The sequence below is a fragment of the Phaethon lepturus genome, unplaced genomic scaffold (assembly GCF_000687285.1).
Source record: "Phaethon lepturus isolate BGI_N335 unplaced genomic scaffold, ASM68728v1 scaffold29428, whole genome shotgun sequence".
Taxonomy (NCBI): Eukaryota; Metazoa; Chordata; class Aves; order Phaethontiformes; family Phaethontidae; genus Phaethon; species Phaethon lepturus.
The window spans coordinates 310-18,275 of NW_010555987.1; the positions used below are offsets into that span (position 1 = coordinate 310).

Consider the following 17,966-nt stretch of genomic DNA (forward strand, 5'->3'; position numbering starts at 1 on the left):
TGCTGTGTGCGATCCTAGCTGCGCTTGATTTTAGCTACCTCGATGAACAAAATGCTAATATTTTTATTAAATATAATTTCAAATAACATGTAACTGACATTTCTGTCCACAAGTACTGATTGTATTGGCAGTGTAACTCATGACTTTGCCTTTGTTTCTCTTCATAGAAATGTTTCCCATGTGGTTAGGTCTGGCCCTTGCTGGAGGTTATTTTTAGGATGATTTCGTTCTCTTTATTTTAAGTGCGATCTAGACTTGTGAAACTTCTTTTGGTGCACAAAGCGAGCGCTACAGACGGTATATAAACTAGGCAGTTTAAAACCTGTTGACCCAGTCAGCCACACGCTAGCATGACGTAGCTGTAACCTTAGTTTCAAAACCTAAAGTGGGAAGTCAAGGAGGTGTATGCTCCAAATGCAATGCCTGAGCTGCTGGTTTTGACGTTACATTTAAAATACCATTCTGATGGCCGCCTGCAATTTTGGCCAGAGATGAATCCCTGAGGCCTACAATATACCAGATGTTTGGGGTTATTGGAGACGAAGAGCATTTGTTCTGAGCTTGCTGTATGGGTGACAAAGCAGAAATTCATACGGACAAACGCTGCCCATAGGTTTCTCTTTGAATGCCTAGCTGTTCTCTGAGGTGGAGGCTGCAATGAAGATCTCTGCAGCTGGTGTGGACACAGTGAAACCAGCAGCTGTGCCTTGAGGTCGTGGCTCTCAGGCAGGCACTGTATTGGGTGTCATTCACGGACTTCTCATCCTTACCCTCCTCCTCTAAGGAGCAGAGCACATGCAAGATGAGCCAGGTGGTGCTTTCCAGAGAAATGAGAGTTGTAAGCACATCCATACCATTAGCAAGGTTCAAGCCAGACCTTGGCAGCTGCTTGTGATGTCTGAGATGCTTCTCGCTCCTGCCCTCGTTCCTGTTTGCAGCTTTCCGTGAGGTGGTGGCACCCTCGATAGTGACCCAATGGGCTGGAGGAGCCAACGTCCGAGGCTGTGGGCCTTGCCAAAATAGTCTGGGACAGGTGCCCTGCTGCTAACACGCTTTCCTCGGTTCTGCAGCAGCTTGAGCTGTGCCATCATGTACCACAGACACGTAACCATGTGTTACACCATGGCGTAACCGTGGTCAGCGAGGAGAACTCAGATATTTCTCTGAGATGAGATTACTAGTCACCCTTTTGTGTATACCAGCAAATGCCTTGCAGAGCCTCTGTGCGCTGCAGCAGCTGTGCTTCAGACAGCATGGCTGGCTGTCCTGGTAGCTGCCACCTCTTAGCAGCAGATTGTTATGGGATTAATTGCAACATTAGCTCTATTGCTTTGATAGCGCAGGTGGTGTTGCCTTGTGCCTGATAAGAGGCTTGTCGAAGTGGGGGAAAACACTCCAGCCTTCACTGAGGTGCAGATCAGGCCTGTACGGCCCAGTTGCATTACTGCTGTCCTTGTTCTTCCCTCCTTCTGCCGCTGTTGCCTTCCCTTACTGTGTCACAACGTGAGCGTGATGTGAGACACCACATCAACAACAAACAAATGTTTTTGGGAGCCTTTTCTGGCATATTGGAAGGTCAGAAATGGCAGCTGTCAGTTTACTGAGAAGTGTCTTGAGTTTGCTGTTCAGAAGAAGGTCGGAGCAGCACTGCAAGGTTTGTGTGGGAGAGGGGCCTCTTGTCCCATGAGCAGCCAGAGGCACTGGATTTTAGGAGAGTGCAAGCCCTGCAGGAGCACACATAACCTCTGTGGGGGACTCCAGGTGTAGGGAACTGTTGTACATCTGGCGGAGTGTGTACTGTACCAGCTTTTACATTTTTACTTACACTCCTGAACACTTTTTCAGTAAATCTGCAGATTCAGATACAGGAGATGTAAAGCTCCCACCAACAGTGTATTTTTTTTTTTCCTGGTTCCATCTTGTGTACACGATTAAAATAGTTCATGTAAACCAGCGTGGGTTTTGTTCTTCCGAGTTGCAGACTTAGGTCTGGTGCATGATCTAATTACAATAAAAAATGAAGAGGTGGACTGACCAGCAGTTGTGTGTGGATAGCCCTGAGTGTTTGCCTTAGTTTGTGAGGATGTCTATATTGATTCACCCAAGCTCCACTAAACTACATTCCTAACTTCTGACTGATGGCTGTGTTGTTGGCAGGTTTTCAGGTTGTTAGTCTCCTCTGACTAGATGTTGATGCTCTTGCTTGCAACCCTGAAATTTCATGTCTATCTTGAACATCTGTTATTAATTGACTGTATTTTTGCCTGATACTGGATGGCTGCTCTTGTAGCCAGTGTGATGAAAGAGTAGCTACTCCAGGCTTCCTGCTGTGAGGTTTAAGTAGATAGTGGTGTTGTCTGTAGCTCTAGTAAAACATGACAGGTAAAGTGTGGTGAGATGTGACTCAGTATTACTGAGAACACTTTGGATAGGGTGCAAGTTTGAAACACAGTACAGGCGGTGCTTTTTTGAAAGTTACAGTAACAGGAGTGTCATGTTTTCCTGTTCTTGTGGAGCAGTCACATAATTTTTTTTTCCTTTTTTTTCTATAAAGCAAAAGCTGGCAGGCTGACAAACGGGCAGCTTACAGGACGGACTCTCTGGCTACTGACCATTTAGCTGGTAAGTTCTTACTTTGGGAGAAGCAAGGATCTTGCTGTTGCTGAGCTTGCTTATCAGAGTGGCTTTCTGAGTGTACCCCTAAGTCAGTGGGAGTTCAGGCACCTAAATAAGTCTTTTTCAGGAGGAGGCAGCATCCTGGGATCTTTTTGTTTTCTCTCCAGGGTTACACAATGGTCTTGGACTGACTATCCAGACCTTCGGATACTCATTTAAAAATTGCACACCTTTAATAATTGATAGATTAATTAGAGTATGCTTTAACAAATTCTGGTGTCCCCCTTTCCAGTGGCCTTCTTAGGTTGCACATGCTCTGCCTTCTTAATGAGGAGCTCTGGTTTTGGTGACCACTGTGCTGTGAGGAAATATCCCCCCTGACTATTTTCCCCCTGGGAAATAATCCCAAGTTGCTGTCTGGTTCGGCAGGAGAACTGCCAGCTGACTGGCACTGTAGGAGCTTTTCAAGAGGCTGACTGGAAGAGTGCTCAGTTACACATGCTTTGTCTTTCCGGAGTGACTTTTGTGCATCTTGAACAGCGTTGGTAATAGTGTTGCCACCTGTGTCTCTTCCAGTGGCATACCCGGATTGTGTGTGGGTGGGAAGTCGACAATGAGCTCCGTGGCAGTTTTGACCCAGGAGAGCTTCGCTGAACACCGCAGCGGCCTGGCTCAGCAGCAGGTGAAAGGTGAGAAAATGCAGTTGAGTTTGCGTGGTATGTCTCTAAATACAGACTGCACAGGGGAGGTTCCTTGCTGCTACCCAAGCTCACTCCATGCGTCCAGTTCCCCACAAGTGTGCAGACATTGCATTCTCTGTTCCTAGATTAGTGGCCTGCCAAACTCTGGCTTTCCACCACCAGCAGCACAGTGGCGATGCTGCACAGTGCAGGACCAGGAGGAGGCAGTCCTCAGATCTTCATAGAGCTCTGGCTAGCAATGCTGTCAGCTGTGGGATGGGGCATATGCAAGAGTGGGGCTGCAAGAGAGCCTCATGGGATCAGTGTGCTGGGCTGTCATTTCCTTCCTTTGCTCAGCCAGCTGCTGGGGAAAGTCAGTATGACTGTATTAACTGACTCAGTGATGGGTTTCGGCACCCATCCGCCAGCTGCAAGCTGGCCCACTTGGCACAGCCCAGTGCACAGCTGAGTCGAACGTAAGATACAGGCTTTCCCTGGACTCTGCCCTAACTGTAGCACTTCTTTCTGCCTTCCTCCTGGGTGCATGTTTGATCCCTTTCTGACCTGCAGCCTTGCTCTGTTCCTTTCAGTTCTTCCTGCTCAGCCTGTTCTCCCCTAATTAAGCCCCTCTTGACAAAGTTGGCAATAATGTGCTGTTTGCTGCCACCATTCGTTTGCACGTTCCTGCGTCCGTGGTGCCAGCTCAGACAAGGCTGGTTGTTCATGGCATCTACTGCAGTTTGTGCTGTGCTGAGGTCAGTTGTGCTCCAGGCTTGGCTGCTCTACAAGCATAACTGTAATAGGATTAACAGTAGTGCACAAGTCATTTGCTGTCCCTTGTTAGTGGTGCCTAAATACAATTACACTGCCTATGAACAGGGGCATTTCTGCAGGAAGAGCATCTCATTTACCCTGTTCGCTTCACCCCAGTTACAGCTTTAAACTCTGAAGAAGAGAATGATCCTCCAACCTACAAGGAAGCCTTCCCTCCGCTCCCTGAGAAAGCACCATGTTTGGAAGCTGCCCAGGAACCTGCTGGGCCCTGGAGCAAAATCCGACCAATAAAGGCTTCTGTCATCACTCAGGTTGGTGAGAGTGGATGTCTTATCTCCCTCCTTTTTCTCCCTCCAAAAAATAGGTGAAGTGAAGCTTTCCCAGGAGTATGAATTCTTTAATGTGTCAGATTGACAGCCTCTTTGCTGTACTTTGCCCTGGGGCACAAGGAGGACTGCAGCTGAGAGCTAGGACTGCTCTGGAGGGGAGGGATGTGTTGGAAAACTGTCCAGAAAAAGCTCTGCATCCCTGTTCCACAAATAGCTGGTGCAGGCCTGAAGGGAGGATTGAAGAATTCAATCAGTGAGTCCTAATCTGTTAAAGTATTCCCCCCATAGCACGTACTTTAGGAAGACGCCCAGTGTAGGACACTGCCTGCTGCAGTGCTCTCGCACTTTCCCTGGTCGCAGCTTGGTGTCTCCACTGCAAAGTCTGATGGGTTGCACAAACCTGGGAATTTAGTATGCCAGTAAAGTCCTGTACGGCAATAAGAGAGGTAGGCACTGGCAATCAAAAGCATACTGACTGCTTGCTGTGCCCTTCTGTTATCTGTCCTGTGTCTGAGCAGGTGTTTCATGTGCCACTGGAGGAGAGGAAATACAAGGACATGAATCAGTTCGGAGAAGGCGAGCAGGCCAAGATCTGCCTTGACATCATGCAGAAGACAGGAGCTCACCTGGAGCTGTCTCTCGCAAAGGACCAGGGCCTTTCGATCATGGTCTCTGGCAAGCTGGAAGCAGTCATGAAGGCTCGGAAGGAGATTGTCGCTCGGCTGCAGACTCAGGTGAAGACATCTAACTGTTTCTCACTTCATCTTTGCTCTTCCCCAAGATTTGCAGATGCTTTGAGACCCTAGGGTGTGTGTGCTTATAAGCCAATGAGGTGTTATTAGATGACTAATTCAGCTTTGCCATATATTTTCAAAGCACGCAATTGGCAATTTGGAATGGAAATGAGGCTTAAAATAGGGTTCAAAGCTAATTACAGGCCATAGTGTTGCATGAAGGGTGGAGCCTGTAATCTCTGAACACTTGAATTGCAAGCAGTGACATTGTGCTGAGGTGCTGGTGCTGGAGGGGGTGCAGGCCCCTCACACAAAGCTAGTAGTGTGTGAGAATGGCACTGTTGCTTCCTCTGAAGTCCTTCAGAGGAGAACGTGGAGGGGTGGGAGAAGGAAAAATGGAGAAGAGGAAGTCCTGCCAAAAGCTGAAAGCTTCAGGTCAGGGTTCTGGATTGTGTAACTCAAGCCATACTGCTAAGGAGCCACAGCCCCATTGTTTCAGTTGCTTCTCTTTTTCCGTGCTCTAGGTTTTGATTTCTTACCTTCAGATTCTTGAGTTCATAATCAAGGTGGTAGTTCTTGTTAGGATATATCACAGCCAGGTCTCATAGAGTGTTTTAAAGTATAATATCAAAGGTAGTTAATGCAATAGTTAATACTGTGTCTGCTTAGTGCTGTTCAGTCCATGTGTCATACCCTGCCAGAGGGAAGAGAAAGGGACAAACCCTAGATAATGTGCATTTGAAAAAATAGTTCAGGTCTTACTGCCACAGATCCATGACCCACTGTCCTCAAATATACCTCCTACTGCCCTGGCCCCAGGTCTGAAAGGTGTGTCTGTAACCCCAACTTCTCCTAGGCTTGGCTGGCTTCAGTACAGGGACACAGCGTTGAAGAGTCACACCAAGTGATCTTTTCTTTATTTTTTTTCCATTGTAGCTTGAATTTTAAGTGTCTAATTACTGTTAATAGTAACATATTCACTGGCATCAAGAGCATGGTAGCAATCAGCTACCAGGTCAGTAAAAACTCAGTGAGAAGGGAAGAAGTCGGGAATCCCTGTTACAAACCAGCCCTTTAACGGTAGATTGAGAGAAGCTCTTGGGACCCCTTTTCCAAGAGGGACCTTCTAGAAGCAGTCCCAGGAGCATCATGCGCTGTATTGAAGACACCGTAGTACTTAGGAGTGGTAAGCATCTCCTAGCTGTCTGCCTGCTGGAATAGGTTTCTGGTGTTGAATTTCTGTTTCCTAGGAGTCAGGCTGTGTGCTCTGTAGCCTTGGCAGCAGATGTCAGAGTTCAGGTAAACTCCATGCATGAGCCATCATCTCAGTTGCTGTCTGGTACTGCTCTGGTGTCTTACACTGGAGGATAGGCACCTCCTCGTCTGTGCCCAAAGACTAATTCAGAGTACTATTCCTGTGCAAAAAAAGGAAGGGTTTTGAGGGAAAGGTGGGTTTGAGGCTCCTGATACACAGGCATTGTAGATCAACTGTGTTCTGGTACAGTATCAGTCCTTGGACAGAAAGTACTGAGAAGGCATTGTATTTGCTCCTTAGTGGTGCCACTAAGCAGCATCTAAGTTGCTTTCCCTGGCTCTGTTCTTGTGGATCTGCCAGTGTAGGCAAGGGTTCTCACAGATGCTTGGTTCTTGTGTTGCAGGCTTCAGCGACAGTTGCCATCCCCAAGGAGCACCACCGTTTTGTCATAGGAAAGAATGGCGAGAAGCTGCAGGACCTGGAGCTCAAAACTGCAACCAAAATCCAGATCCCCCGCCCGGATGACCCCAGCAATCAGATCAAGATCACCGGCACTAAAGAAGGGATTGAGAAGGCCCGACACGAGATCCTGCTTATCTCTGCTGAGCAGGTACTTTAGTACTGTGATCTCTCTCATGGCTGGACGGACATTTTCCTTCTCAATGATATGTTAGATGTTTGTAGCCACCAGTCAGTGGCTAATATGTTACTCTGAAAAGAGACATATACTGTGGCACTGGCTGTATGAGCACCGCTGCCACGTTTTGCAACTTCTGGTTCTACATTTTGTCCATCTCTGAAGTCAGATAAGTATGTTTCATATTTGAAGTGAACCATATTAGGTGCCAGCTGAGATAAGGCAGGAGATTACAGAGGTGAATATCCTAAATCAGCAGCAGTAAAAGCACTATTTGTAGATTGAAAGCGATAGAGATCTACAAGCCTGGAAACTGAAAAGGATGCTTGGGCCAGAGTGTCAAGCAAGACAGCACTGGGAACTCAGCTGTGTCTGACAGAGACTGTAATATGGAGGGCAGTTCCCACTGAGGTCTGTTCTGGGCTTTTCCAGGATAAGCGTGCCGTGGAGCGGCTGGATGTTGAGAAAGTGTACCACCCCTTCATTGCTGGCCCTTACAACAAGCTGGTGAGCGAGCTCATGCAGGACACAGGGACGCGCATCAACATTCCTCCACCCAGTGTCAACAAGACAGAGATAGTCTTCACAGGAGAAAAGGAGCAGCTAGCCCAGGCTGTGGCTCGTGTTAAGAAGATCTATGAGGAGAAGGTATGGATGGTTCATAAAGCTTCCCATCCTCCCCCCGCCTGCTCATAGTCCCTCTTCCCTTCTTGTTCTACTTTTGTGCATTCCTCTGTTGCATCCTCCTCATATCAGCTCTGGCTCAGCAGCCCTTGCAGTACATGGCCCTGGATCTTACCATTTCCTCACCTAGCAGAGTGGGACTTGGGGTGGTATTACCAGGGAGGTGACGGATTTCTTGCTTTTCTGTCATGGGAATTAGCAGATCACAAAGAGCTCCCCTGGCTCTTGTTCACACAGGTGTACTAAGGAAAGGAAGTGTGATGTCTTCAGTGGTGGGCCGCTGACAGTATTGAAGTTGCTACGTTAGTAGAAGTTGCTGAAGAGTAATTTCATTCCAGTTTGTTTTCCACAGCCAACATCGCTGTGAATATCCTTGTTGTGGGTTGTTGGGCTGTTTGTCCTCATGGTTAGGACTGCATTTGTACCAGTCCGGATTTCAACAGAGATAATCAGCTTATAGCCTAGTAGCCTGCATGGTCTTGCATTACAGTACTGCCTGGGGGACAGCTGGGTGTTGAGCCGTGTTGTGCAAGAGTGTGTGTGTGCATGTGGTCTCTTCCATGTAGTGTCCCAGGGAGCTTGACACAGAATACTAGTTTAGTACTTCACCTGTGAATTTTTGAGCACAAGGCTTTCTGTAGGCAGGAGCCCAAAAGGTGCTGGGGTACCACAGAACCGCTGTGCTCACCTTTGCTTTGCTCTTCCCTGGGTGCAGAGTTTCACTGCATCTTGTGCCTCTTTTGCTCTTGTCCTTTCCTGTCCCCGTGTGATTGATGCCCCAGTGCCTCTGCCCCTACAGAAAAAGAAGACTACTACCATTGCAGTGGAGGTGAAGAAGTCCCAGCACAAGTATGTCATCGGCCCCAAGGGGAATTCCCTGCAGGAGATCTTGGAGAAAACTGGAGTCTCTGTCGAGATCCCACCCACTGACAGTAGCTCGGAGACGGTGATACTGCGAGGCGAGCCTGAAAAGCTTGGGCAAGCATTGACTGAAGTCTATGCAAAGGTACTGCTGACAAGATGGACTAGACCTTCTTTGAAAGTCCCATAAAGATACGTCTGTGAGCACTGATGAGTGTAGAGTGTGGTCGCTGTTGGACTGTTAGAGATGCAGTTTAGAAGTCTGAGGGTGTAGCATGGGAATTGAAACTGAATTTTTGTGAAGACCTCTTCCAGTCTGTCCATCAGACAGCTTCTCTGTTTTAATTTCTCTCAGGCCAACAGTTTTACCGTCTCCTCGGTCTCTGCCCCCTCTTGGCTTCATCGCTTCATTATTGGAAAGAAAGGACAAAACCTGGCCAAAATAACTCAGCAGATGCCAAAGGTATGAATGAGCTGATTAGCTTAGCACACTCTGATGTAGAATGTGGTTTAGTCCAGATCACTCTCTGTAGAAGAGAGAAATGTATTCTAGCATGGGTAAACCAATATTAAGGGGAGCCTCTCTTTTACTGCTGCAAACACTACTCATGCTATATTATTCTCATAGGTTGAGCCTTTCAAAGGAATCTTTATGTGGTACTATTTTGAGAATTGATGTTGTAGGATACCTGCAAATGCTGACTTCAACGAGGCTTCTCCCTGGTGAGTTAGCTGATGTCTAGGGAAAGGCTAGGTGAGGAACTTCTCCAAAGCTCTTGCGGACTCCAGGACAGCACCAAAGCCTTGGGCTCTAGACACTGTGATATGGACAGAATTGCAAGTTACTTACTTCTGAGACCATGGGAATGATGTGCGTACTTTGTGGGAAGTAAAACATCTCTTAGTGGCAGGGTTTGATGGTGTAGGCCTGACTAGCAGCATTGACCTGCTGTCTTAAAAAATTCTTACTGGATTCATTGCTGTGTCTCAAGGTTCACATCGAATTCACTGAAGGAGAGGATAAAATCACTTTGGAAGGACCTACAGAAGATGTGAATGTGGCTCAGGAACAGATTGAAGTCATGGTCAAGGATCTGGTAAGTTGGTATTACTAGTTCCAGTACATAAGGTGAAAGGGATGGGAAGAAGAGGCAACAGAGCAGAGGTGATGAGGTGTGTGTCACATCCATATGATGTCTTGCCGTGCTTAACAGAACTTGCAGAAGACAAGTTGTGTGGCAGATGGATGAAACCCATGATTACAAAGCTCGCCCATAGCATTCTTAAAAAATCAGCAGCAGGTCTTAAATCTTTTGATGCAGCGAAGGAAGGATTCTCTTTCAGTTGTAGCTGGAGAGGCATATAAGTCCTTTTAAATGATTCACAAGCATGTTGCTTTCAGCTCAAGTCAGAGGAGCGCTTCTGCTCCGCTTAATAGCGGAAGGAGTGCTTGTAGGTGACTACTGGAGAGTCAGTGCCAATACTGGCAGTAGGCAGTTACTTGGGGCACAAGACAGAAGTGGTGGCCTACCCTACCTAGCCCTGTACAATTCTCTGTAGATCAACCGGATGGATTATGCAGAAATCAACGTTGACCATAAATTCCACCGACACCTCATTGGCAAGAATGGAGCTAACAGTAAGTGGGGTGCTTTCTAATCCTTCTTATGCTTGGACTCTCCGTGTTTAGCAGATCATAACAGGGGCTCTGTAGCTCATCCACTGTGCTCTCCATCACATTTCATCTGCTCTTCTGAAGTGGTGTTGGCACAAGGAGGTAAATGGGCAGTGAGGCCTTGGGGTGGTTTTAATGTGTGAAAGTGTCTTGGGAGGATGAACAGTGGGATTATTTGCTATGCCAGTGGGATTACTGCTATGTCCTGGATAAAATTGGGGGTGGGGGAGTTGGAAAATTGTCTTTTTTTTTTTTTTTTTTTTTTGAAGTTGCTCTGCATGAATTACATTTTAGTAGCTGATTGGGGGTGGTGGAAATCTGCTTGGTGAGTTTCTCTCCAAAAAAGAATTTGGGATTAGGGACTGAATTATCATCTTCTGATCTAAATGTGATGCTGTTTGGGGAAGAAAAGATGCCTCACTCGCAAGAGAACAATTGGCTCTGTAGATGCCACAGTATTTACTTGTACAGGTTCTTGTGTGGCACAGATGTGCTTTTGCTGAACTCCAGGGTGAAGAGGCACTTTCCCCTGTTTCAACCCCACCCCACTGGGCCCTTCTCAGCAGCTGGTTTACTTTTTAAACAGCCTCTTACCAGTGATAATCAAGGTGTCTTGCTTCCAAGTCTTTGCCTAGCAGACTGTGTCACCACAGTCCTTGCCTTGAAGTTAACAGGATTAAGGACCTCTACAAGGTGTCTGTGCGCATTCCCCCGGACAATGAGAAGAGCAACCTGATCAGAATTGAAGGAGACCCACAGGGGGTCCAACAGGCCAAGAAAGAGCTGCTGGAACTCGCTTCCCGTATGGTGAGTAGGATGGCGATGCTTGGGAGGCTGCAGGGTTTGGGCTTTTATGTTCCCTTGTAACCTTCTGGTGCAAGTGTGTGCCCCTTGCCCTCTGAGCTGGATCTCATGACAAGTGCGAGTTCCTCTTCACAGATGTGTTTCTCTATTCCCTTGGATACCCCTTCTTTGTCAACCTAGAGTGAATTTTGTCTAGAGGAGAAAAGAGAGACGATGGTGGCAAGTAAACTGTCGGGCAGCAAACTGGTAAATAAAAGTATGTAGCTCTCCTGCCGAACACTTAGTGTAAACTCTGTTCTCATCAGGAAAATGAACGTACCAAGGACCTAATAATTGAGCAGAAATTCCACCGGACCATCATTGGGCAGAAGGGCGAGCGGATCCGTGAAATCCGGGAGAAATTCCCAGAGGTAAGACTTTCTAGGGGATGAGAAATCCAGAGGGGATATTTCCTACTTGGGTAGTAGACACATCATTGCTGAAATCATAAATTTAGTGGCTCTGTATCCAATATGTATGAGAAGATAGTTCTTGGCCAAAAGCTGCTAACCTGGTTACCCTTTTCTGAATGGGATGGGATGTGTAGGATCCCCCCAAGCTTTGCATGTGTTTTACACAGCAATTCTTGCATTTGCTTGAGCTGACTATAAATGACCACCTTTTGCAGGTTATCATCAACTTCCCAGACCCTGCACACAAGAGTGACATTGTCCAACTTAGAGGTCCCAAAAACGAGGTGGAGAAGTGCACCAAGTACATGCAAAAGATGGTGGCAGACCTGGTATGGGGGACTTCTGCTTGCTCTTCTCTCCTACATGCCTGGATAACTAGCATAAAACAGAGCTGTACTGGCTTGGCTAGGGCTGAAACACCTCAAGATGAGGGAGCTATGAACACTGTTCTGGCTGGATGGGGATAGGAGGGTAATACCTGTTATTTAAGGGCTTTTCTTGCCTTTTCTTATTCTTGCAAGTGTGTCATATAGAGAACTTTCTTCGGTCTAAGCCTATTGTCAAAAGCTTGTTTATCAAGTTTCTAGGATGGGGCCTTGCTTGCCATGACAGTGTAATCTTCAGTTGTCCCTTCCTTTCTCCCTTAGGTTGAAAACAGCTTTTCTATTTCTGTCCCCATCTTCAAACAGTTCCACAAGAACATCATAGGGAAAGGAGGTGCCAACATCAAGAAGGTGAGATATCTTCCCTATCTCCAGTGCTCAGTATGGTCACTGCGTGCAGCTAAATCCCACTCGCAGCTTTCTACTGCTCATTGGTGATGTGAAATACAGCATCCAAGGGCTTTTTTGTTACATGGGACACCTCTGAGATTATTTTTTTTTAATTTGTGGCAGATCCGTGAAGAAAGCAACACCAAAATTGATCTCCCAGCAGAGAACAGCAACTCAGAGACAATTGTTATCACAGGCAAGAGGGCAAACTGTGAGGCTGCTCGCCACAGAATTCTTGCCATCCAGAAGGAGCTGGTAGGTGAAATGACTGTCCTGTTGCAGATGAGGGACTTGAAAATATTGCTAGAATACATAAATACAGAAGTGCTTGTAGTGGGGGAAGGCAGGGAGGAGAGAAATATGTCATTGTGTTCTTGACTTTTACACCCAAGTTTGTGGCTGCTCATGTGTCAGGAGTAGTAAGTCTCAAACCCCTCTGGTCAGGCATTTTTTACACACAACTCTATAAAGCTCCTAGCGGTGTGGGAGTTGGAGGGTGAGCAGACTGGCTGCAAACACATTTCTGCAGCTTGACTTAACAGCCCGGTACTGTCCTTTCCTAGGCCAACATCACAGAGGTGGAGGTCTCTATTCCTTCCAAATTGCACAATTCCCTCATTGGCGCCAAAGGTCGCTTCATCCGCTCCATCATGGAGGAGTGTGGTGGAGTCCATATCCACTTCCCCACAGAGGGCTCTGGCAGTGACACAGTGACCATCAGGGGCCCAGCCCAGGATGTGGAGAAAGCCAAGAAACAACTGCTGCACCTGGCAGAGGAGAAGGTGAGCCTTGTCTGTAGGGGAAGGAGCAGATTGTTTTAGCCAGCTGTTTCTTTTCTGGGGTTGTAGTGATCCCGTCTGCCTGCTGGGAAGCCTCTGGCATCAGACAGCCTAATCCTCTTTTGAGGGATTTGAGCACAGTTTGGATGATTAAAAGAAAACTATGCTTCCATCCTTGTGATAATGAGTACCCATGGGTACCTACCTTCTACCCCCACGGGTAGAAGAACTGGCTGTAATGTTTCTCTCCCCATGCTGGGGATGTACTCAAAGGGTTAAGGCTCCCTACTCCTGTGATTTGAATGCTGTTGGTTATCCACACTTCTCTGAAACAGCTTACTCTGCATATCTCCTTTCCTTTTTTCTTGATTTATGAATTCCAGCTCCAGTTCTTCCATTTCACGGCATATATCCAGGTTTGAGAACCTCGGGTTACCAGACCTTGCGCTAAGTTGTGGCTGACTGACTGACTGACTGGTCTTTTTAATAGCAAGAAAAAACCCTTTCTAATATCAGCATGTGAACATGTTCTCCTGATCGGTTGGTTGCCTCTGCTGCCTGGCTTGCAGCAGTTAGTTAGCAAATGGTTATGCTGCCTTTTGTGAGTGTCAGACCCTTTTCCTGGGGAAGTCTTTTCTGCTCATATTCTCACCAGTCATGCTGAGTGTTGAGTTAGCTTTTCAACCTTGAGACCATCTTTCAGGTAGTGTTTTTAATTTAAGACATTGTATACCCTTTTGACTTTGACAGCACACTGCATCTACTTTGCTTTTGCAACACTGTGTATGTGGGTGCAGATAACATACCTCCATGCTTACTGTTGGCGCGGATGTGTATTTTCTATATATTGACATGTTCCATGGGTATCTGACTCCTTTCAGCAAACAAAGAGTTATACTGTGGACCTCCGTGCAAAGCCAGAGTATCACAAATTCCTTATTGGTAAAGGTGGTGGCAACATCCGTAAGGTGCGTGACAACACTGGGGCCCGCATCATCTTCCCAACCTCTGAGGACAAAGATCAGGAGCTGATTACTATCATGGGAACTGAGGAGGCTGTCAAAGAGGCGCAGAAGGAGTTGGAGGCCCTTATCAAGAACCTGGTATGAATTACTTTTTCTACATCCTTGTCTATCACTGTAGAAAGATGTAACGAATCAGTGTGGAGGACCTGCTTGTCCTAAAACCATTACTGCCCTTCATGGGAGCTCAGGAGGATCCTCCTTGCTGTCATTTGGTTGGGGTGAGGTTGTAAACTGATTGCTGTTTTGTGCAGCAAACTCATGGTTATCACCAGGACAGTCAGGGTTGACTGGCTGTCATCTGTTGGCAGGATAATGTGGTTGAAGACTCCATGGTGGTTGACCCCAAGCACCACCGCCACTTTGTCATTCGGAGAGGACAAGTTCTGCGTGAGATTGCAGATGAATATGGTGGTGTGATGGTCAGCTTCCCACGCTCTGGCACCCAGAGCGACAAAGTCACCCTCAAGGGAGCCAAGGACTGTGTGGAGGCAGCCAAGAAACGCATCCAGGAGATCATTGAGGACTTGGTATGTTGCAGGAAAACTGTTTCTTCTATCCTTCGTTGCTTCAGCAGTGCCCTCGCTGAACCTGCTGTACAGCCAAGCTTTATGTGAACAAGTCCCACAGTAGTTCTGGGATTTGAAGCTTTGCTGTCAACATACAGGGTCTGCAGACCTTACATCCCGGCCTGGGGAATGGCAGCTGGCTCCAAACTGTCAATGCTATATGAAGGAGTTGCCTTCTCTGACCATCTTCTTGGTTTTTAGGAGTGGAAATAGGAGGCCCATCCTTGGTGTACTTCTAGACATTAAAAGATTGAAGCTTTCTTGTGCATCTCCATGCCTGGCCTTAGGCAGTGGTTACTCTGGGGTTTCCTGTGCTGTTAGTACTGCCTTTTGGAAGCAGCGAAGTGTCAACCTGTTCTCTTCCCTTCCTTCCTTCTTTATCTTTTTCCTTTCTTCTAATGCTGCCTCTCCTTCAGGGTAATAGAGAACTTGAGCTTTGGTCTTGGAAGCCTTTAACATAATGGCTTGGAGGCAGTCTTTGTTAAGAAATCATTAAGAAATCTTCTGCTAAATTCTCTGAGAGAGGAAAGATTCTAGGGAAGTTTCAGTGTGACAGCCGCACTGTCAGCAGCTGTTACCTTTTCTGACTCTTCTCTGCGTCCATTATGGATTTCACCATGCACAAGCATCCTGTTTTCTGGTGTGGAGGAGGCTGCATCGCAATAGAGCAACTCTGCTTTCTCACAGGAAGCTCAAGTGACAATCGAATGCACCATCCCACAAAAGTTCCACCGCTCCATTATGGGTCCCAAAGGATCCCGGATCCAGCAGATCACCCGGGATTATGGCGTCCAGATCAAATTTCCTGACAGGGAGGAGAACCCAGGTATACCTATGGATGCATGTTTACATGGTAGTTGGGGTGATCAAATGAGTCTAGTGTAGTGTAGCCTACACTCCATACCAGTGGAGATACTCTGCTTAAAATCTATGGAGAACTGACCCCAAGTGTTCCCTGCAGTGTCCTTGAATCTGGGTTTGGCATCAACCTTGCCCTCTTGGGAAGAGGGGACAGTTTTAGGAGGTAAAACTGCAGACCTGGGTGTTCTGAATGTGTTCTCACCGTAGAGCACAGGGAGTACGAAGACCTACCCTGGCAAAACGGGCTCTACAGGCTTACCAAGGTCTCTCTGATCTCTCATGCTCTCACTGCTGGGTGTACTGAATTCAGCAGAGCTGGGGCATGTTGGATCCTCTGGCCTAGCACCAGCCATCCTGCTATAACATCCAGTGCTGTGCTGGTGAACTTCCCTGTTAGGGAAGAAACTGCCAGCCTTACTTGTTGCCTCTGCTGACATAGGAGTGCAGCCTCCGCTTCCATAGTGCAGCTGCAGGCCCTTTCTGTGCAGGCAAAGGCAATCTCAGCGCTGTGCAGACAGGTGTGGAGGAGACTGTCTCGGTAGATGTTCTTGTTCTGCTCGTTCCAGGCTAAGCCATGGCAAGCTGCCTGTGCTAGGAGTAACCTCCTCCATAGCAACCTATAGTGTCTGACCTCTTGTGGCAAAGCCCAGGCTGAGCCTGAGGATCTGGAGGGGGAGATAATGAGCAAGGAGGGGACTCTGTGCATTTAACACAAGACTTTCCATGTTTTCAGCCCCTGTTGCAGAGCCAGTTGTGCAGGAGAATGGTGAGGAAGGTGGGGAAGGCAAGGATGGGAAGGATGCAGATCCCAGCTCACCAAAGAAGTGCGATATCATCATCATCTCTGGCCGCAGAGAGAAGTGTGAGGCAGCAAAGGAGGCACTGCAGGTATCTGGCTTTCTGAGCCCCTTAGCCCTGTAATGTAGTGATGCCCTGATGCCAGAAGCTCACTGCAGGCTTCAGTGGTGGTAATAAAAGCTACTCAGTCAAGGTTTTGCAATCCAGGTGGTCACTGATGCTAACTGTAGAGGTGGTCTGTACTGCTCAAGGGAAGTCCTCTGATTGCTCTGTGATTTAGCCTGGTGGCTTGAAGGTCAGCCTTGCCTGACCTCACAATTGCTAGAGCTTGTAGGCAGCCCCAAGTTACTTGCCCTAAAAGCGTGACATGCTTGTTTTATGGAGGACAGCTGGAAAGAGAAAGAGTCTAAATGAGGCCTAATCATTCTAGCTTTAGCAAGACCTTGCCATGCTCCTTTAGTGATGTTGTCCAAGTCTCTGCTAGATGGAAGCCAAGGATGTGACAACAGCGTGTCCCCAGAGGCAGGGTTTAACATTGCTTGTTTGAAAAAAATGCTTTAACAACCAACAGGTCATCTGGGTGTTTGCAGCTGTTCTCTTTTCCTGTAGAGTTCGTATCCTGACTACAAGGGAATGTACCTCAGTTCAGCAACATGTTCTTTTGGGCAAGTATATGGCAAGCTGAAAGGCAGGAGAAGTCTTTCAAGTGGTAAACTCTGCTCCCTCCCCTGCAGGCTCTGGTTCCTGTCACCATTGAGGTGGAAGTTCCCTTTGATCTTCACCGTTACATCATTGGCCAGAAAGGCAGTGGTATCCGCAAAATGATGGATGAGTTTGAAGTAAGTTGTTGCCTTTCCTCCCATCTCCTCTGTCCCGGAGAATCAATAAGGGACCATGTTTATGGTGGTGGCAATGAGTTTCAACACACTCAGGACTGTCATGGCTTGACCATGAAATACAGGGTCTGTAGTAAGACAATGAGAGCTGTGTGATTTAGTCCTTGGCTCCAGGGCTCAGCAGGTTTCGTGCTGAAGCTGTATGATCGGTGTTGATGCCATGAATGTTGCGTGACTTGTTTGGTGCCTACAGGGATTCCTCACCAGTGTGAGAGTTGTTTTCCTCCTAGGCCATCGGAAACAGATCTGCGGTGCCTGCCCGTTTGGCAGAGTTCCCGAGAAGTCCACAGGGACTCTTGGGGCTGATGCATGTTGGTTGCAGACAGCGCTATTGAACGTGTTATCTATTTCCTAGCCTCTCCAGGCTGGCACAGGGATTGCTGGGAGCTTCAGCCCCCAGCAAAGTAATCTGATACAGATAATGGCTGAAGAAACAGCGTTCTAGCCAAAGCTGTCTAGGCATGGTCCCAGGCAACTGACTCTAGGTGGCCCTGCTTGAGCAGGGGGGGTTGGACCAGACGACCTCCAGAGGTCCTTTCCAACCATTCTGTGATTCTGTGGTTCAGGCTGTCTGGGTGGGAGCTGGTCTTGGTGGCAGGGGAGATCAGTGAGATCATCCTGCAGGGAGCAGTGATACAAAACGGTAGTGGCTTCTTGTTACTCAGGTGAACATCCAAGTCCCTGCTCCTGAGCTGCAGTCAGATACCATCACCATCACTGGGCTGGCTACCAACCTGGACCGTGCCAAGGCTGGGCTGCTGGAAAGA

The 17,966-nt window shown here is 47.6% G+C and overlaps 1 protein-coding gene across 1 annotated transcript in view; it reads left to right on the forward strand.

Annotated features, from left to right (window-relative positions):
* The first annotated feature begins 3,196 nt into the window (after positions 1-3,196).
* HDLBP (high density lipoprotein binding protein) overlaps positions 3,197-17,966 on the forward strand; it is a 19,446-nt gene continuing 4,676 nt past the window's right edge. The window contains 20 exon segments of the mRNA XM_010292347.1: positions 3,197-3,305; positions 4,227-4,381; positions 4,918-5,133; positions 6,792-6,998; positions 7,458-7,673; positions 8,926-9,033; positions 9,563-9,667; positions 10,131-10,209; positions 10,913-11,052; positions 11,355-11,459; positions 11,717-11,830; positions 12,149-12,235; positions 12,398-12,529; positions 12,838-13,056; positions 13,935-14,156; positions 14,387-14,605; positions 15,332-15,470; positions 16,239-16,393; positions 17,038-17,142; positions 17,865-17,965. Coding sequence (XP_010290649.1) covers positions 3,230-3,305; positions 4,227-4,381; positions 4,918-5,133; positions 6,792-6,998; positions 7,458-7,673; positions 8,926-9,033; positions 9,563-9,667; positions 10,131-10,209; positions 10,913-11,052; positions 11,355-11,459; positions 11,717-11,830; positions 12,149-12,235; positions 12,398-12,529; positions 12,838-13,056; positions 13,935-14,156; positions 14,387-14,605; positions 15,332-15,470; positions 16,239-16,393; positions 17,038-17,142; positions 17,865-17,965 — 2,900 coding nt within the window. The 5' untranslated portion in view covers positions 3,197-3,229.